The sequence below is a fragment of the Lepeophtheirus salmonis genome, chromosome 6, assembly GCF_016086655.4.
Source record: "Lepeophtheirus salmonis chromosome 6, UVic_Lsal_1.4, whole genome shotgun sequence".
Classification (NCBI taxonomy): domain Eukaryota; kingdom Metazoa; phylum Arthropoda; class Copepoda; order Siphonostomatoida; family Caligidae; genus Lepeophtheirus; species Lepeophtheirus salmonis.
This window is the reverse complement of record NC_052136.2, coordinates 51,433,450-51,454,938: the sequence shown is the minus strand read 5'-3', so window position 1 is coordinate 51,454,938 and position 21,489 is coordinate 51,433,450. Positions and strand designations below refer to the sequence as shown.

The 21,489-nt window shown below is 32.3% G+C and overlaps 3 protein-coding genes across 3 annotated transcripts; 1 reads left to right on the top strand and 2 right to left on the bottom strand.

Moving 5' to 3' along the window:
- The first annotated feature begins 9,968 nt into the window (after positions 1-9,968).
- On the top strand, positions 9,969-11,433 carry LOC121119668 (bridging integrator 3). Its single transcript, XM_040714404.2, has 4 exons — positions 9,969-10,126; positions 10,317-10,518; positions 10,573-10,830; positions 10,906-11,433. Exons 1-4 carry the CDS (start codon positions 9,988-9,990, stop codon positions 11,303-11,305), a joined length of 999 nt encoding a protein of 332 aa, XP_040570338.2. The 5' UTR covers positions 9,969-9,987; the 3' UTR covers positions 11,306-11,433.
- Positions 11,321-14,304, bottom strand: LOC121119667 (protein phosphatase Mn(2+)-dependent 1K). Its single transcript, XM_040714403.2, has 3 exons — positions 12,514-14,304; positions 11,762-12,101; positions 11,321-11,701 (listed from the first exon to the last, which is right to left on the bottom strand). The coding sequence occupies exons 1-3, from the start codon at positions 12,962-12,964 to the stop codon at positions 11,425-11,427; spliced, it is 1,068 nt and encodes a 355-aa protein (XP_040570337.1). The 5' UTR covers positions 12,965-14,304; the 3' UTR covers positions 11,321-11,424.
- Positions 14,305-15,701: 1,397 nt separating this feature from the next.
- On the bottom strand, positions 15,702-19,920 carry sp3 (phosphatidylinositide phosphatase spermathreecae). The gene is made up of 3 exons (XM_040714312.2): positions 19,410-19,920; positions 18,751-19,345; positions 15,702-18,685 (listed from the first exon to the last, which is right to left on the bottom strand). Exons 1-3 carry the CDS (start codon positions 19,765-19,767, stop codon positions 16,624-16,626), a joined length of 3,015 nt encoding a protein of 1,004 aa, XP_040570246.1. The 5' UTR covers positions 19,768-19,920; the 3' UTR covers positions 15,702-16,623.
- Between the last annotated feature and the right edge of the window lie 1,569 nt (positions 19,921-21,489).

Sequence of the window (21,489 nt, the reverse complement as noted above, 5' to 3'; positions counted from 1 at the left end):
AAGAAATAACAAAATAGTCCTTGAGATATGATTAAGTTGTAATGTTTATCCCCATAGCGATATGATCTTTTAAGAGTAAAAGTCATTTAACCCGTCCTCTCATCTATTATTGTCATGAATTGAAAGGAAATAAGACAAAGTTGTTTAATTAAGATACTTTGGTTAAAATAATATACGAGTATATAGGAAAAACTTTAATTGAAGTGCAGTCTTAATCACCATGAGGGAAATGAAAAATTCGTTTAATCTTGTGCTATTTTATTAGGGAATAATTATTCTGTGAGGCGTTTTTTAACTTAATTCCCCTTAGATATCCCCTTGGATAAAAGTAGCAAGAACCATTAAGACTCTAATGCATATCATCAATTATAATAGTCCTCTTTAATTAAGACATGGAGTGGTAACTCTTTAAGACGCAGTATTGATAAGATAGCAACAATCTTAACAAACACAATATAGTCTTTTTTGTTTTCGTTTTTGAAAAAAATAAACTTTTCACGAACCTCAATCTATGTACTTTTGATCTATTTATTTCATTTATATATTATTTTGTAGGTTATGGCTAGACACGGTTGGTTATCACTTCATATCCATCTCTTGTTATTAATGATTTCCTTCAAAAATGAAACGCACTCAAAATTGGAGTCCTTGTCGGTTCCACCTAGTATATAGGTATAGTTATATAAGCTATGGTTTTAATCATATATTTTTTTCTGCCTACGCTCAGAGTGGACATGTTATTTATTTAAAATAAACGTTTTATAGTCAGCTGTTGCTTATCATACGCGTCATGATCGAATCTTCAAGTATCACGACTAGCTTTTTTTATCCCTTCACAACCTCGACTGATAAAAGGGAAACAAAAAATTTGAAGAAAAAAACATATGGTAGCTTGACTTCTGTATTTTTCCTGTAGCCAACTGTTAATTATTATTTGAATAGTAATTAATAATTATTATATAGGGGAGAGTGAGGATTCATGTTACAAAGAATTAAAAAAAATAATTAAACTGTCATAAATTTCACAATTTAAACGATAATTCAACGCCCAGGCAACATGACATAGGTAGTAACCTAAGACAAATAATTCCAAAGTATTTTTGATGTAGTTCAATAATAATTAGCCATTTATTGGGTTTTTTGAAACTAACCAAAAGTAGGATACACGAGGAGGAGACATGATACAGGGTAGGATTAGAATGTTACAACAGAAGGAAACATGTAAAAACTGCCATTTGTTAGTTTCAAGCATTTATTTTACTTTTTATTACAGTTTGTCAGCATAAAGTAAATACTTATAATTACATAAATAAGATAAACAAATAAAACATCGACAGAAATAGAGCATAGTTAATAATAAATTTAAAAATATATTTTTACGATTTACTGTGATTGATAATTAAAGCATAACATGAAATTACACAAAAAATAATTAAAAATAATAAACTTATATAGTACGAGTATATATAATAAAGGTGGGGGGGTTTGCAAGTCTCCTCCATAGTGTTGGAATCAGAATAAATGATGTGAGCTTAATTTTGAAATTTAACAACTATGGCATTTAATAAAATAAAATTAAAATATCATGTTTTATGGTAGAAATATATCTCAACCAACATTTTCCTAAAATATTTTCTTTTTGTGTCAAAAATTTCAATGTCGAAATTTCTCTATAACTGTAAGGATTAGGCAACTCAGGTTTTTATGTTGATTTGATAAAGAAAGAAAGACATTCAAATGTATAAGAACAGGATGGACTTTACATTTTAAAGTTATTGGCAGTGTAACATGTCTCCTCACTTTCCCCTCCATTAGATTTATAATATTACCAATGACTGAGTATGAAATGACACGAATTTTAGACGAATGCCTTTTACTTATATTAATTAATAAAAAAATACAAACCCTATGTAGTACATTTTTTGAGTTTATAAAACATACATAGTCAGCTACTTTATATCATGAAAGAGTCAACTTAAGAAAATGAATATAAACAGTTGAAAGGAAAATGTTTATATTTATTTAAAAACTGGGTTATCCTGCATAAATATTTTTGTCAACTGTCGATTTTTACAATACTCTTGCCTCTTATTAGTATTCTTAGCCATAATTGGTTGAACTTGAATAAACTCTTGTTAAACTTTGAACAATTTCTTACTATTAAATAAGTTAATAATATTCTCAAAGTTGGGTACAGTTGACTAACTACCAATTGATTTGGGGGTTTTGTTTTCTTTTTGAATTAAAGCCAGAGAGATTCAATAAAGAGCATATCGTTAAATAACATAATTAGAGATGGGTGTTTTGTAAGAGTAAGAGGAGAAGGCGGGGTGAGACATGTGGTACACCTGAATTAAGGCCCTTGTTAATATGAGCTGTTCATTATTTGATTTTGGAGCACGAAAATGAATTACTGCTATAAAGAGGAGAACCTTCTACACTTAACATAGTCCTAGTGACGGGAAAATATTATAGTTATATTTAAGTTCATATATATTTATTTTATTATGCATTTTTAAATCAATCTACACCAAAAATAGGCGAGCATTCTTCTCTTAGAGGGAGGTATTAAAACACTCACGGCTCATTAAATAATAAACAAAAAAGAAGAACACGCATCAACTGTTTTTCTTTTTCCAATTGTTATACTTAGTTTTTTCTTTACACACATCCCCGCTTTAACCATGATAACAGGATAATTATATGACACCTTTGTTAACAAACAATATCTAGTAAAAATAAAACTCTCAATAGAACGTTTTAACTGCTCTCACAGATTGTATGTTAAAGCTACAGCGATGCAAATTGAGAGGCATAGCCGTTAGTATATTAAACTTAAAAATAGAGAGGTCAAAGCATAAGAAATCCATTTCAAAATAACAAATAACCAGATTTAGCACGACATTACGTCCCTAACACAAAAATTTACGCTGTATTTTATTGTTAGATGTCAATATTTCTGCTTCTTTTCCTCATATCAGTATTCTAAACTTTGATTGGTTGAATTCAAATTCGCTTTTGTTAACTTGTAAGTAATTTTCGACAATTATTGGATAATAATTCCACAGTTGGTAAGAATAAGCTCAGAACTGCTCTTCACTACCTACTTATTTTGGGCCCTTTTCCTTCAGTTTCTTTTAGGATAAAAGGTTGCAAGATCCAATAAAGGAAACAACGTGTTATAATTGAGTGAAAAATTAGCGCAGCTGGAACCCTTAAAAAGAAAAAGAAAGAACAATGTTCATTTCTTACATCAATTTCTCTGTTGTGAGGCTATTTCCCCAAAATTTATCGGGGTTTTACACCTATATGAAATTCCTGTAAACCCTGAATTTAATTACTTTAGAATAAAAAAATTATTTTCATTGCGTATCATTAATTAAATTAAACGTTAAATACATATTGAAGAATCCCTTTTTACGAGTATTGCTTTGTAGTGATGTAACATGAGCAAAGTTCGTCAATTGGTACTCGAGTTTTAAGAAGTAGACAAAAAACGACAACGAAAACTCGGCTCGTGTATTCATATGGTAATTACTAATATACGAGGGTGGTCTGAAAAGTTTCCGACCTCAACATGAAGTTGGCTGCTCCCGTAAATAAAAGCTAGTCACATCTATCATTTGTGTCGTTTGAATGAGTTGATGTGAATGTTTTTGTTAAATGGACAAAATAGAGTATCAGTCTACGGGTGATAATTTTGGTAAGAATAGAAAAGCGTGCGAGGAGAAGAGAAGAAATACTTATGGCATCATTGATTAAATAATATACATCTTCTTCTATCAATCAAGAGCGTTATCATTCCCGCCTTTATTATTCAATATTAATATAATATTAGATGCTGATAGTCGATAGAGAACTGAATAAAATGCCTAAAATAACGTCGCCTTCTGTCTGGATTTCTGAAAATGGAGGCCCAGGAATTTGGAAAATACTTACCGGATGAGAAACAGATGGTTTGTCGAATTGGTCGATATAAATGTGCCTTTAGTCCCCTGTCTAGAATTACACGCCACTCATTATCCTCATCTCATATCAAGAGTATGGATATTCATCTAAAAATCAAGTTAATGATTAATACATCAAGTCAAACTTTAACTCTGATCTCACAAAGATGCTTATTGCATGTAATATAACCTTATCCATTGCTAATCATCTACGTTCAAAAAATTTATGGAGAAATACACGGGTAAACCTATCCCTTCCCAAAGAACCATCATTAAATTAATGGAGGATGTTTGTACTGATGTCATTTATAGAGATACATATAAAAATGTTTTGAGTCATCCACACCAAATGATAATTAAGTTATCAGTAAAAAGTATAAAATATTTACTAATTTCGAAATGGAACTCTGAATTTTGTACTATCTAATAGTAATTAGTCAATTTTTTTAAAATATAACCCTAAAATATGATTCTATTTTAGCTAAACATATCAAGAATTATGATACACAACTCATTAAATAGCAAAAACAACTGCTTAAATGGTGACAACAACGGGGGTAGTAGTTTGTCTGAGACTAGTTTCTTCACTTAAAGACTTGGGTATGATAATTAGGTTTTCCAATATTACATAGTCAATAAATATTACTTTTTTTTATCACTTAAGGCTTAGTTATGGTTGATAGGGTCCAAGAAATGGTGTTCAGAAAACTCATAAAAGGCAAAAACAACTGATTAAATGGTCACAACAACCGGGGTAGTTACATTGTGTGTAGCAATTTTGCGTATCCTTCATGATAATAGTATGTTGTTGTATAAGCATAAATAACGGGGAAAATATCTTTTTTGATGCTCTTAATAAGGAGTAATATCGCCGGACATTACTACATAATTAGCTTTTGCTCTAAATCTTTAAGATGTATTTATTTGTAACATTTTTTTATTAGTATATTTATTATCTAATTTTATGATTTTCACATTTACTTTATTATTAATAATTTGTTAGATTTCATCGGTAGAGATATATCTATCCTGTGCACAATTGTATATAGCAACTTCCACATGAAGAAGAGGGGTGATTATCTTTTTGATTAAACTCCACTTCTCGCTTGTGTTTTGCAACCTAAAGTTATGACATATTTAACTGAATTCCGGTGTCAGAACAAGAAAATATTATTTGGATCAATCTATTATTTCAATATTCTGTATATATAATTTATTGTTATTAGTTATATGATTCCAATTGTTTGATTTTGTATATTTAACATAAATGTATGATGGTATATTTTTTATTATGTAGATTATATTTAATTAAAACCTTCTTTTTTAAACTTGGAACTTCAAATATATTTCCAAATACTCTACTTTGTCGTTTCATTAGCTATTATTCTGAGAATAACGTTCATAATGAATTACAATTTCATGGACTTTGACGTTATAAAATCTACTGTAATGGATAAAAAACGTCTAAGTCAATTATATGTAGTATATCTTCATTAAACATTTTGCTAATAAATACTTTCGTTATACCCTCAAAAATCATAATAAAGCAGGCAGATGATAATCACATCAGTATTTTAAACAATGATACCATATGTATTTTTTCCCCCATCTCCTTGCACGCGTTTTTCTCTACAATATTATCAACTTTAAGTATCCCTCTGTTGGTGGAGTTTAGGTGTAATATATTCGAGTTTTGGAGCTGATTAATTATTATACATGAAACTTTGAAACACCATTATACGCCAGAAACAAAAATACAGTCCAAACTGTGGCCTACAAAGATTTTCGTCAAATGAAGAGGCAATCATCCTTGTGAACAATTTTTTTTGTAGAGAAAAATGTCAAGTACTTTTTTTTAAAGAGATGGAGTATCGCTAGAAAAAGTGTATAGAGCTACAAGGACATAATATAGGATGAAAAATAAAATACAAATTCAGAAAAATGTCTTGTATCTTTGTTAGGTAGAAAACTTTTCAGACCACGCTTTTAGATTGATTTATTTTATATATATAGGATAAAAAAAAATTGAGAGATCAAGCCCCCAACAAAAAATGGGCTAACGGCGTCAATATTTTTCAGTATGAGGGAGAATGTGCTCTCTTAGGCCCTGTTCATACGACGACGTTTTCAAAACGACCCAGTATTTCTTTTATTCGGATTCAAAAAGTTTTGCGTCCACAATATTAAGAAATCTGCTTAATTCGAGCTGGTTAAGAGTGTTGATTTATCTAATCAGAATCTTATTATTACTTTTTTAAAAAAGAGTTGTTTTTTTTTTAATTTGATTTCTTCCCTTTAAGAATGAATATATAAAATATAAATTTTAGGCGTTTAAAATGGTTGATTATTCTATATATAATTTTCCAATAAAATCTATAATAAATTTTATTTCCATGCTTTTGTGCATAATGATGGTCTCGACTTCAACAGTAGTTTTTATTTAACAAAAATGATTCTCGTATCTTAAAAAGTGGGAAGACACAGCCCCCTCCATTGAACACAAAATAAATGAAACTTCATCAAATACCTTTTTTTTAAACTCTAGTGCATATTAAGGAAGGGTTTTTATGCCTCCAAGATGGCCCACCTCCAGAATGATGACCTAACGTAAACTTTCTATCAATATTGAATTTTTAATTCATTAACATGAAATGTCTACGAGATCCACTTAACAGACGTCAAAACTTTAGAATACTCCACCTTAGCTCTATTACGAATAAGGTATATTATCAGGGCGTCCGTAGGATTATATATATATTTTTCCAATCGGGGGGACTTTTAATTTTTTTATTAAAAATTTCAAAATTTAAATTTTTGCTTCTCATGATAATTTTTTCTTCCACATAGGCAACTTAACAAAAATTCCTTTATTTGGGGAATCCCCCCCCCAGCGGACGCCCCTGATTATATATTTTTTTAAATTGAGTATTAAAATTATGATTAGCGTTTATAAATAATTTGATATCACATATCAATATCAATATCACATAGCAGTAGTAGATTTATGATTTAATTCAAAAAATTTATTAGGTATGTTAAAAAAACCGATACTTTTGAAAAATTGAACACAACCCGACCTGCAGATTGAAATTCAACCTTGTTTATCAAAACTCAAAACACATAAATATTTTGAAGTCCTTAATTTATAAATTTATCACGTTTACTTCGTAAATTTCGACCCAGGGGAAAAAAAGCTACTCATTTTTTTTTTGGTCCGTAAATTCCATTCATTCAAAATCTTTCTACAACAAGAGCCCTTTTGAACTATCACTAGAAAATAATGTTTTTATATACTTTAAATGCGGGTTATAACCAAGGCTGCCGAGTCAGAGTCGAGTTTTTTTCGGTGAAGTTGAAGTCAGGATTCAGAACATTTGTACCCACTCCGTCTCCGGACACGAAAACTATTATAACTTATGTAAATAAAACTTATTTATAATCTACTGTTTACATTGGGTGTTCGTAAAGTTTTTTTTCTGAATGGATATAAATTATAGGTATTAAGTACTATTTATTAATGAAACTTGAAACTAATTAAAAGTTTACTTCACAAATTTCCAACCTGTTCTATAGTCAATACAATCACAATTTCCCAACATTTCTAAAGTATAAATTATTATATTACGTAGAGCCTAGCCACTATCCATGCTAGTTCAGTATGTCTTAGTCTTGTGAATAGTCAATATCATCACTAGACTTGGGATATGTGAGCGATCGCTCAAAATTGTTCACTATGAATTTTTTTAAGAAAAACTGCTCATTTTTTTCTTTTTGTGTTAAAATTACTCATTTTTCTAAACAGATATGAAACAAATAGATTAAATTTGGGTTCTAGTTATATTAGACAGCCACTTTTGATAACAATTGTCAAGGAAAAATTAACCTACAAAAATATCCCTTCGTTAGGCTCTCTTATTGGAAGAAAGTATATGTAGGTATTGTATGATACAATCAGGGTTTTGATTACATGATCTGGGGTTTAATCAGTGTATGGAATAATGTGGACGTTTAACGGTCTTTTAGTATTATTAAAACTGCCAATACTGATCGAAGGCAAAAATTAAAAGAAGAAAATCTTATTTTAAATCTTGATATATCGGTGTAATATAGCAAAATTTAACAATAAATTATGATAAATTTAAAGCAACACTAGTTACTTTAAATTATCCTTATGAAGCTATATATCTTTCTTTAAATTAAAATTGCTCAATTTTGATATTTTGGCTCCTAATTTTTTCAAAATTTTATTGTTCTTTTTAACAAAAGATTGCTCAAATATCCTAAGTCTAGTCTTCACTCATTACCATCAGTGACAGCTGACAAATGTAATGTTGTTGTGAGAGGTTGCGTGATTTGTAAATGCTCTATTACGAGTGAATAAATTATGTTCAGAAACTTATGATTGAATGAAGGCAACCGCTAGTATGCTTATAAAGAACAATTACCATGTTATTTTATTAAAATTATGTTATATTTCAAGCGTATATAGTGGATACAGTCTTGTGCTTTAAATTACATACATGTTTCAAACCTTTTCAAACGTGTATGGTTTAAAACGTTTTGAACTAGTTTTAACATTCAATAAACTCATTGACAGCATAAAAATACATGAAAAATATGTCACAAAATTGTATCCCCTGTCCTTTTACCTCTAGCATTTCACTCCCCGAACCCTTTACCCCCATTCTTTTCTATAACTAAGTACAGTTAGTAAATTATAGAGACTCAAAGTAATAAATGAATGTTGTGGTTGTTTGGAGCAGTTGTAGAATGCAAATTTCCAAGCAAGGTAACTATATATAGTCACCTTGATATAAGGAGTGTCGATAAGAGATTTGTTTGCTTTTGTTTACACTTGTACTGGCTATTTTGATGACGTCACAGCGGATTCAATTAAGGAGGAAATTCAAATTTATAAAACTAATTGTATTAATAAATAATACATCGTATAATAGTATTTTATATTCTTATCAGACAATTATATTATAATAAACTTTTACCCTCCAACGGTTGCAGTACTAAAATTAATTTAAGATATGAGAAAAAAAAATTGTTCATAACATACATTTTCAAATAAATATAACTATCAGTACAGTAAAGAAATCAATAATATATTAAGAATAAATGGATATTATACACTAAATACGAAATGATCATTTGAAAAACATAAGCTAATAATAAGATCTTAATTTGTCATTTATATTGAATATAAAGTCCAATTTAATTATCTTGCTAAAATAACCGAATTATATCAGTCTAGCGGTTCCGGTTCTTGAACTGCTAGAACCTGAACCAATAATGTCGAACCGAGGCCACAATTTATTGCTTATCGGTCTCGTTTCTTCTGCTTTTGTTTCAGTATAGAATAAATGTTGCACTTAAAGTAAGACATTCGTTAATATGCAAATAAACTAGTTAATGTGACAGTTAACTAGACAGTTCGTGTTCAAAATAACTTAACAAGACCGTTATTTAGCATAATTACAAGGTAATGTGCATAATAACTGAACAAGATCGTTAATGTGCAAAATCATTGAAATCATAAATTTCACATGATCTTCCTAGACCCATTCCAGAGATATAAATTAATGCTCGGCCCATGGGATATTCAGAAGGTTGTGCCTAGTTCAGGTTCAGCGGTTCTATCGGGTCCGGTTCTTTTTTATACAAACTCAGTTTCGTAACAAGCACTTAAAACAAAGGGTGTCGATACAAAATTCGGCTCAGGAAATTATATTGGATACAAACAGGGTCACAGCTACCTTATACGCAGAGTGCGTAGTGCTCAAAGTTCCAGAAGGGGCTCCAAAAACTAAGATTGCTTAAGACAATAGTTTTTGGGTAAATTACTATATAAACTGGAGTCTTGAATGTATTATTATTGGTTTTCATTTGATTATATAATGCTAATAAATTGTTTTCTAGATTATAAATGTTGTTTTATTGAAGTCATATACTTTTTTTTAATAATATAATCTCCATGTATATCAAGATACTTCACTTTGTTTCTTGGCTTGTCTCCAAATCACGCCAAATTTCAATGATTTATTTAATGAAGGTTTCCCCTCAGCAAAAAACGAGGCTGTGTGATTTCAATCACCGTGCTTCATCCTTCTTCATTATATCCCAGACCGATCATAGTCGGTTGAACAAAGTTATCGAACAATGGAAAAAGAATGGTAATTTAAAAAAAATGGTATTCTATATTAAATATAAAACATTTAAATGGCCATAAATAGAATATCACCTCTTTTTTTTTTAGTTGAGGATCTTATTTCTCTATGTATGTACTTTGTACATTATTCAGCCTCAGAGAGGCTTTCCCTTGATGGTTTACTTTCTAAATATTATTATTTTTTTCCTTGAAAGATTTCTATATGTCAAGAGGTATGGGTTGTAGACCCAAGGTCTGGAACCCCTTACTGAAAAGGGGATTCATCAACGCATCAAATCGTCCAACCTCTTCCAAGGGACTTTTAACCGAAGAAGATGAGATTCTCCTTGAAAAATCTCATAAACAGTTACAAGAGCTCGAAGAGTACTCCAAGAAAATTTCAAAGAGCATAAAAAAGTAATCCACATCAGTCATCATCAGTTACAATAAGTAATTACCTCTCTTTTTTAGGCATCATGATCGTCTAATTTGTCTTCAAAAGGCTGATTTGAAGGTATCATCGTATCTACTAAATTCTCCAGCCTTTGAAGAAAATAAAGAGTTACATCAGATGGCAGAGATATATCAAAAAACTGCATACCAATTGGGGAAGCTAACAGAAGAATTCACTAACATGACGCAAAAAGTTTTCATAGATCCCATGAAAACATTTAATGCTTCCTTTCAAGACATTGGACTCTTCATTAAAAAAAGGGATTTGCTTCTCAGGTACTCTGTCTTTCACATATCAAATTTTTAGGTACATTTAACTATGTTATATTTTAACTGCAAACATATTTTCAGTGAATGTCTAAAAAACAAAAGCAAAAAAGAGAAATTAGAGGCAACAACAATTGCTGAAAAAGTAAAGTTGGAGCAGGCCAAGATTGCATATCACATATCCCATGATGAATTCCAAAAAACCAATGACGAACTCCTTAAAGAATTGATAGCTTTTTATGAGATTCGGCACAAATATATTGATCCTTGTGTTGAGGCATACTGCCACGCACAAGCAGACTATTATCTTGAATCCACTCGTTTGTTTACTATTCTGACTTATACCCTTGACTCATCGGGATATGAAGCAACCAAGAGCGATATTAACTTTCAAAAAGATCTGGACAAGCTTCTGGAAGAATTCAAATCCGTTGATATAGTGGATGGTGCTAATTTGAAAATCAAGAAGATTCAGAAAAAATAATAACAAATACCCTGGTTTTATATAAATAGTAATTTTGATTTTACCACATAAACAATTCAAATATATTGGTACATGTTAAAAAAAATAAAAATAAGAAGGAATGAATATAAATACAACTATTAACCGAAGCGATAACTATTGTTGAGAGATCTTCCCAAACTAAAGAAGTTAGAGGCCTTAGACTGATCCTTTCCCCAAACGCCCAATGGAAGAATGAGTACAGTTAAATTGTCTTCTGAACCATAGAGTAAAGCCTGATCAACTAATCTATCTGCAGCTTCCTGTGGTTCACTAAACGATTTAACAGTCTCAACGATTTCCTTATCTGACAATGCAAAAGTCACTCCATCCGTGACGAGGGCTAAGAACTGATCCTTGCTGTGTTTAATTCGTAGCCTGTAATTGTGTAAAATTTACTATCATTATCGTTCAAAATTATGAATGAGAATTACATACCTTGTAATATCAGGATCTGAAATCACACCAAAACGTCTTAACTCAAAATCTCCAATAGATCTTGACATAGATAGGCGTTTGTTCACAAGGTAGCGACCGATTTCGTCTGCAGTCACCGTTCCTCCTAAACTCTTGATTCGTTTTTTCTCATCTGGACGTGAGGGACAATGATCTAAGGTAAGGGTTTTTTCAACTCCGTCGCGACAAAGTATTGCACGACTATCTCCCACATGGGCTATTACTAATTCATAGCCATCATGAATGAGAGCCAAAGTTGCGGTAGATCCCGATGAATTATTTTTATTCTTAATCCAATGGACTTCGAAACTGTGATTTAAACCTTAATTAGAAGGGGTAATTGATAAAAGGATTTTTGTCAAATTAAAACCCAGTTCTCCTCGTTCAAGTATGCACTTAATTATTGCTAGTTACCGAGGTATTTACAAATTACATATACTTTATTGCAGGGATGTGAACCTACAACTATTAAAAACTTTATATTATGGGGTTCTTTCACCCAACAATAGATAAGCTAGTGTTTTGGATCGTAGTAAATAACATCACATTATAAGATTATGTGGGCGACCATATCAACAGTGTCGTAACTAATATCCTTTTTTTTTTTTGGGGGTCACACATCACTGCATTAAACAAGTACATATCTTCAAGTACTTATGTCCACTTATGACAGTCAATATCCTTATTGTTAACTATCAATGTATATAGAGATATAAATAAATAATTATATTTACTATAAATAAGTTGTGATAGAATGAGTCCCAGATTAAGATCATCATCCTCATTTGTCCTAGCCAGGAGTCGCTCGAGTTGTTTTTCAACATTCTCCGAACAGAATTTGGCACAACTCTCTCCTCCATGCCCATCCCATACACCAAGTAGGAGTAAATTATTTCGTAGTTGTTTAATAGTATAGAAATCCTCCTGATAGTTTCTTCGTCCAATTACGGAAGAAATGCCTACATCCCTTACTTTGATCTCGGGGATCGGAGTTCCTCGTTTGATGGATGACTCCTCCATGAGAGGAAAATCCAATTGTGTATCCCATTGTCCGAGTTTATCAAATTCTGAGGAGGAGGAGTACAGCCTTTTGGAGAAATATCGGAGTAGGTGCACACCCTTAGAGTAGGAAGAGAAGGCCAATGGACCCAAAGATGAGGGGAGATGGGACAACTGCAGAACCATCTACGTTCGTACTGTTACTGTTGCCTGTAAGTTTCTTCTTTCTAGCAAGTATTATTTCTCTACCTCTTTCTTTTCTTGCACCATACGTACAACGTATCTAGAGGCTCTTAGAAAACACTTGATTCTCAATTTATCACTTATCCTTATCACACTTGACTTGTTACTTGTCAGTTATGAACTAAAACGGTATCAAACGAATCTTACATTTTTTTTTAGAAATTACATTGAATGCAACGCCATTTCTAGAGTCATCACTCATCAGTGTGAGTTGCGTATCTTTTGGACTAAATCCAGTTTTAAGTGCGTAGCAAGGGTCATAAATAGATATGTGAAAATGGTCTAAATCCTCAAGATTGTAAATCAAAAAGAAAAGTGTTTGTCGATAGCGACATAGATAGGAGGATTTTTCCTAAAATGGAGTGTGGATTACATTTGCATTTTTCGACGAATTATCGAGTGTCCTGCAAATTGCACTTTAAGTAGATAAATTTCATTGTCACAATAAAAGAATGAGAAATTGATAGATTACATTTGAAAGGCCAGGCATATAGAGCCCAATATAAGTACTTTAAATCAAATAAAGGTATATACTATAGCTAAAATTATTGGTTATCCTAACATATTATACTATCAAATATTTTCTTCAACAATTTTCATATCCCTCGTGATAAATATAATAGTATTATACAATTGCAGTCACAACTAGTAGGAGTGTTGACTTACAAGATGATTTAAATGCGGGTTGGTAGAAGTGACTAGTGACCGTCAAGAGTTCTCGAATAAAATAGAGTCTAATAACATGCAAGCTTGTTGATCAGCTTTTTCTGATCGGCGATCAATTGCGATATTATATCGCTGATCGTAGTATTGCAATCGTTCCTGATATATAAATCGCTATATGCCTACAGAAATTGCGATCCGATCAATTTGTAGAAAATTACATATCAGCTTATATCCCTCAATTCAAAGTAGCCTTTCTTCCTGAGGAGACTCAAGAAAAAGCAAAAACGTTCCTTCTAGACGAGACCACCTTATTTGAAGATCAGCCAGCTGTCTCAGGATGTGCAGAAAGAGAGTAATTAAATCGCCGAAGTCCCAAAAAATGGATACGGCCAAGTAGGAAGTGTAAAGATACCTGGCTGATGATTCTGAAGGTCTCGAAATGATCTTGGCCTACCGAGTAGTGCCAGCAGCGAGCGTTTATTCTCCAAGGCCAAACAGATCCTGAGGAGGACTAAATAGAGGCTTAGAGATGATAAATTTGATAAGCAGCTCGTGTTAATGTCAAAGAAAGAGAAATGATTTCACGTCGTTATCTTTATTGTATCACCCAACCTTTCCTCAAAAAAGAACCAGAAGAAAGGCCCGAAATCATCTGATAATTAGCCAAATAAGTTAACCATACTAACTACAACTTATATATTATATACTCACAAACTATCTCTGTCATATGATTTCTAATGATTTCATATGATTTTCTACATTTTTAAAATAAATTACATATTATTAAATCTACATAGTATTTTAGTCGATACTGTATTATAATACTGCATAGCAATATTTTATTAAAAGAGTAGTTATGATATGTTATTATATGATTATATTTCTATGAAGAAATAGCCAAAATTTCTTCATAGAAATAATAAAATAGCCATGACGTATGAAGGGAGAAGAGAGAATCGACAGCTCACAACAAAATACATAGGGTATTTTTGTGTTGGCGAGATAACGCCGTGATTTTTGTAGATATTTTAAAATTCGCTGGCAGTTTATATTTCAGTTTTTTTACGTGTATTTTATTATAGTAAAATATTGTAGATAAATACATTTGAAAAATCATTTATTTAATTTAAATATATGTATGTATGCATATATGGATGTAAAAAAATTATTTATATGAATATGATCACAATAAAATTTATCGGATCGTTATATCGCAGTGAATTTCTGATCGCTCACCAGCCTGATAATATGTAAACCTTGAACTTAACTACCAGTATTAATATATTAATTATTTTTGTGTAGGTAAGTATATCATGGATTCATGTTTTGTACAAGTTGCAAAAGGTAAAACAGATTGAATAAGTTGTCATTTGTACGTCTACATCGACTTATTTCATTATAACCCAGTCATTTTAATTACTTACTATATCGAAATTGATGCTCTTTTTCCATTTGGTCTATAAAAATTACTCATTAAGTTTTTACAAGTTATGAGGCAATGGACTATTTAATGCATCATAAACTTAGAATAACCATATCAGAGTCGGTTTACATGAAATTTATAAAAAAAGGATCGGTTTTTTTAGAATTGATATTTTGGATCTTATTTTCCTTAATTTTTAATTTTACTTTCATTTTATGTCAATTTTTTCATCTATTACTTTTCCCACAAAAAATCAATTCATTAATCTATTTTAAAAAAGTCATTGGACATCCCAATAATTAGGACATGTACGGTCAAAACAGTAACTTGGGTCACTTTATCATAGGTTGAAAAGTCCAAAAGTTACGCAATTCCTTTATAAAACAACGGAATCTCAATTTTTCCATTATTCTTATCGCAATGACACTCTCAATTTTTTACATAAGATGCTTCATTTCATTATTTTATCTGGTTGTAACATATAGAATCCACGTGTATTAATTATTAAAATTAATGGACAAATTTTTCAACTTCAGGAGTTGAATATCAATTCAATGTAAATTTCGTAATAAAAAAAGAACCGTATGAACATTTAATTATTTTTAGAAGCTTTATTATTAGTCTTTCTATTTTTTCAGTTCACCTTTACCAGTCATAACGGCAATGTAAAAAATGGGTCAACATCGTAAATACATAAAATTATAATTAATTAACTAAATGTAAATAATCTTAAAGATATAATAATACTAATTAACTTTATATATATGGATATATCTTTTCATCTTATCAATTTTTCAAATGTGGTAATAAACAAGGATTAATAATTAATTCTTAGTTATCAATATACTAATTCATACTCCAATCACAATATTGGTATATAATACATATTTCCTCACTCTTTAAAACAAAGGAACTTTTCATTAAATGCTAAGTCAAAATACATAAATTCTCGATTGTGTATGTGCTTTTTTGTTTGTTCATAAAGTCATTAATACTTGCTTTTCAAGCCGGGGTTTCTTTTAGAATAAGCGTTATAAATACCTTTTTAATAATAACTAAATAAATGATTCACAATTTTGATAATAGACAATTAGCTTCATGGTTTATGGAATAAAAGCATGTTCACTACTCGCATATATATATATATAGGTAGAAGTCAAATCATCACAGAGATTTAAAATAATAGCATTAAACATTGAAAACACATTTCTAAAACTAATGACATAAATAAATAATTTGATGTGTTAATAATATTCATATTCTTTTGTGGATTCTAAAAACACAAAGAGGAATAAATCATTTCCTGATTTTAAATCTACTTTTCTTTCTGTTTTGACTTTTCATCAATCATCAAAATATATTTAATTTTTTGCTAAACAAAGAGGAGAGTAATCAGAAAGCAGTTTCATTCTAGCACAAAATAGGAAGAAGTAGCAAGGTAATCAAGACTGACTTGACTTAAATGCATACGACGACTTCGTATTCCCTTGCATTAAAGAAGGAGAGGAAAAAACTAAAGCAAAATGAATTGTGTTTTTGTGTCTACTTCTTTTAAGCGATAATTCATATAGTCTATAGATTCGTCAGAAAAAGCTTTGAGTGTCTCGGCCTCCTTTAAACTTTCTTCTTGATTTGCAACAATACCACCACCCTCTTCCGGTCGCTTATCAGAACGTCCAATGGAAGCCCCAATATTTTGAAGACCTTTTGTTATTTTATCAAAAGGCGAGAATCCAAGTGATGACGTCTCTAGAACAGTCTCTTCGTTTTTTTGGTTTATGTGTAAATTTTTATGAGAAGACGTTCTCTTATGATCTCCCTCACCAACACCTTCAAAAAACCGCTGGATATTATCACTTGATCGACTCAATTGCCTTACTCCAGCATCTAATGGACTAAGAAAATCAGAAAAAATAGACGGATCATTCTCATTCCCACGAACCGAATCATCCTCACCACTATTGTTGTCCTCGTCAGGTCGACTGTTTCTTAGTTTCATTGGATTGAGTTTAGCAGCAAATTTGCTCAATGCCTTATTTCCGACAGCGCGCAGTGAAACACTGCTGCTTGTATTAGAGGACTTCAAATCTAGTGGAACTTTTGACCTTCTTTTGTCAAGCTTTCCATAAATAACAACAGGAGTTGAATTTGTTCCAAGTTCAATTGTTACAGAAAGTGTATCCACAATTGACTTTAAGGACTCAATTCTCTCATCTTCAGAAGTAACAGTTACAGGAACATTATTAAAGAATCTCAGATTAGTTGATCGAAATGAATGAAAATAACCCAAGTCCTCTTCACCGGACTCATTCCTCATTTTATAATGAACTCTTATACAGTGTTCATCCCTTCTTTTCGTTCGAAAACTGGGAAGGTTAAATGTATCCTTTTCAGGAATACCAAATTCGATTTTTTCTACGTCTTTTAGTAATATGTTCTGAAACTCTGTAATTTTTTCAGAATTGTCGTCATAAAAAGCCACGTAGTAAGAATCCCGCACTAGAATTAAAATAGTATCCATATCTTCTTGGCGGGGATCTGTACTGGCTGGATCATTATCTATAAGGCCCCAAGCTCCAATAACATCATCCAGATTCGGAATCAACAGTTTTTTACAGTCCTCAATGATATTTTTAACCTGCTGTTCCTCATCCTCTTTTCCTATTATAGAACTGCTTTCCTGCATTTTGGGATTGTCGATGTCTTCCCCAATATTTGTTATCTCGTTGTAATCATCTGTTGCAACCCCAGTGACTAGATCTATAATTTGTTGCCTCAACGTGTCCCTAAACTGATTCAAGTAATATCTACTTGCAGAGTTCATCCCATCTTTCATCATTCCACTTAAATTTCGTTCTCCAGTACGGGTAAAATCACCCTTGAGAGCATTTGTTCCTGCATACTGACGACTTATCACATCACCATTGTTGGCCCATAGTGCTTGAAAAGACAATTTGGTAGCCTCTTCCAAATTTTGCTCAGGAGGTACAAGTCCTAATTTAGTCAATTGAATTTCTAAAACGGCACGAGCAATGGCTGTTTGAACAACATTTGTACGATCCAAACAATCAATACAGTTGATCCTGAAAACCCCAAGTTGACCACAGACCATGCCTTCACTATCAAACCAACAGTACCTCATGGATCGAATGGAAAGCTCAATTGATCTAACCAGCACATCCACATTTTCAAAATGCATACCACGGCAGTATTCATGAAAGTCAAAACATACAAATAGAAGATGTTCGTTGTTATAGGCTATGGCATTATCAAAGAATGCATCCGTTATTACTTTCTCTCTCCCCAATTTTTCAGCCAAATTGATGGTCACGATAGGAGAACCATACTTTGTAAAAGTATCATCATAATGTTTTTTGAAAGCCTGAAAATTTTCCTCTTTTGAATGATCTAATACTGGAGGGGGTCGATAGCGATAACCTGGCTGAGACCAGTAAACCGGAACTGATCCTCTTACTATGACAAAGGAAAGGGCGTAGCGATGGTAGAGCAAAATTTGTTCTGTTTCTACAAAGTTAGCCACATTACCATCCTCGTCGACACCCCGACGTTTGTACCTGTCAATAAACATAGGCAATTATACAGAATGACATTATCAAAATAGGCATTGCATCCTATGTACCTTGTTCCAGCTCGATGTCGACTTCTCCTAGAAATGAGTATGATTTCATAATATGAAGGCAGATTCTGTAATTCAGGCTCAGAGTATTCCTGTGGACATTTGACAAATTCCACATAGCCTTGTATAATGGGAACGATCCATGGATCCATTCTTGAGTCATTCAATTCAATTAAACTACTCAACATATGCTTGTTAAAGAAGAAACGATCATCAAATTGCTTCCAAAGAGGCAAACTTTGAGTTTGAGGATCTTTTTCCTGTTGTCTCTGGAGTGAATTACTCAAGTCCCCAGAAGGACTATAAAAAAAAGAGTCAGAGTCGTTAAAGAGCTTATAAAACTCTTCAAGCATTCTTTTTTCATAGCGTTCAAGAGTTTTATTTGCGGCTGGAGACACATAGGCATTATTAGCGCCTCCTCCGCTATTGACGGATCCATTATTAAGTTTTACAACTTGAGAGGCTAACGCAGACGCAGCTGAGCCCGCAGATTTAATAGAATCTGAAGCCAGGAGTTTGAGTGGAGCTCCAAATTTCTTTAGTCTAGAAGTAGGGAGGGGAACTTCATGAGGTTTTTCAGAGTTCTCCCATGAGTTTGCTAAGTTATAGAAATAAAGAAAATGTAACATAATATTGAATGATTTATGGTGTATGGATAGTACTTTGAGAGCTGTGCTTGGGACATATTTTGAGCTGTAGGGGACCCACAGGGGAGGAGCTCACAATGGGTACAGCTAACACTGAACGAATTTTGTAGACGGGATGTGCGTGGATTGGGAGTTCCCCACAGCGTGAAACTTCTCGAATCAGTATGAGGCGTTCAGGCAGTTCGGAATGGAATCGAATCTTTCCAACAATACCATACACGAGTCCTAAACATTCTGGATTTTCTTCTGAAGTGAGTTCCCATGAATCCTTGAGGGAAACAGTTCCAGTTTTTCGATGGATCCAAAGGTTGACACTACTACCCTTTTGCAAATATTGAAACACGAAATGGTCTTGTGTCTGTATGAACTCCATCCCGCTCAAAGGATGAGTACCTCCAACTCCTGCCTTTGAGTTTTAAACTTGACGTCTTTAGGTCACAGCTCACAGATTCAGCAATCAGTAGATCCTTTATAAATTATAAATTATAACATACTGAATGATATAGTTTCTTATTGTTTTTTTTTGGTTGTGACGTCAGTTGACGTCAAACTCATCCTTCCTCCATAAATAAATAGTGCATTCATTACGCAACTATGAACACACCCATTCTATATCACTGAACTTCTTAACATCTTCCCGTGGTACCGAGTGGTCCATTAAAATCTGAATATTTTCAATTTTAAACTCCTACAAGATATACCTAATTTGTTGATTAGCTATAGAATTTCAACAAAATTAATAATATAAATAGACATGTGTCTGAGCTCTCTTAATCATTAATTTAGTTGGCCCTAGTGGCAATTATAGCTTCCAGGCGGCAGTGGAAGGCCATGAAACTACTACAGATGAAGTCCTCTCATGGCACTCCACTGCTGATTTACAGTGTCTTTGATATTTGGATACGGACACTGCAGGACTTCCCCTCGACATGTAACCAAAAGGTGTAGTTGAGGATCAGGGATTTAGGGTGGCCAAAAGTGTTGAAAAGAATTTAAAAGACTCCTTCAAAACTAATTATAAAGAGTCTTACAAAGTAGAAGATGGGTTTCTTTCATTGCTAGTGTCAAAATTGGTCTCCTTCGCAAGGCGCTTTCCACCCACTTTTTTGATAGCTCTCTGGACAGTCTGTTGTGAATCTCATGCATGGGCCCTCATGGACTTGAGGGGATTGTCCTGAGCTATTTTCTTTAACTTTTCTGGGCCCAGTTTGGCCTTTTGGAAAGAGACTTTCTTCTTCTCCAACGTTTCAGACTTGCTAAAGCCGTAGACAGTGGTCATGGAGACGGCTAACAGATTGGAGTACGCGAATAGAAATTCGGCGATCACATTCAAGTGTAATTTTCTCGACTTGTACGTAAGACAAAGAGCTTAAGTTTGTTTTATTTTGCAACTAATTACTGATCCTTTAATACATCGAAATATGAACTAATTCCAATCACTCAACCTTCATTAATTATTGAATTAGTTAGTGTTCCGATTTATATGGACCACCTGGTAAACGACATTGCCTGGAGTAATTACTTCTCGATTAAAAGACAAATTTTTCTTTAATAATATAGAAAATAACTCCCAAAAAAAATTCAATGTTTCTCTCCGTTTTTCATGAGCACAATACAAAATGCACCCTGTGACTTTTTTTCATACATACATGCAAACAGATAAAATTTGGTTTAATAATACGATATTTTCAATAATAATATAAAAAACCATTATGTAATTCAATCACCACAACAAATTCCATCATTTCTCTTTATGTAACTCCATTAAGAATGACAATATAAGGGTGGATAGATTAAATTGATTCAATTAAGTTTTGTTTGTGTGAGATGGGAGATCGAAGAATAGTTTATATTATTTAATCACCACAAATTATATATTTAGCAAATGAAAAATATAATGAATAATAACCTCAATGCTGTAAAATGCAGAATTGAGGATTGTTTTCAGTCTACACATACATAGTACACATTATGGGGTATCACGGGGGCCCAAAACCGAGCTATCACGCATTCTAACCCCTCAAAAGTTGCAAATGGTGGGCGGGTAAATTATTTTCTCGGGGATTTTTATTTACCATTCGCAACTTTTGAGGGT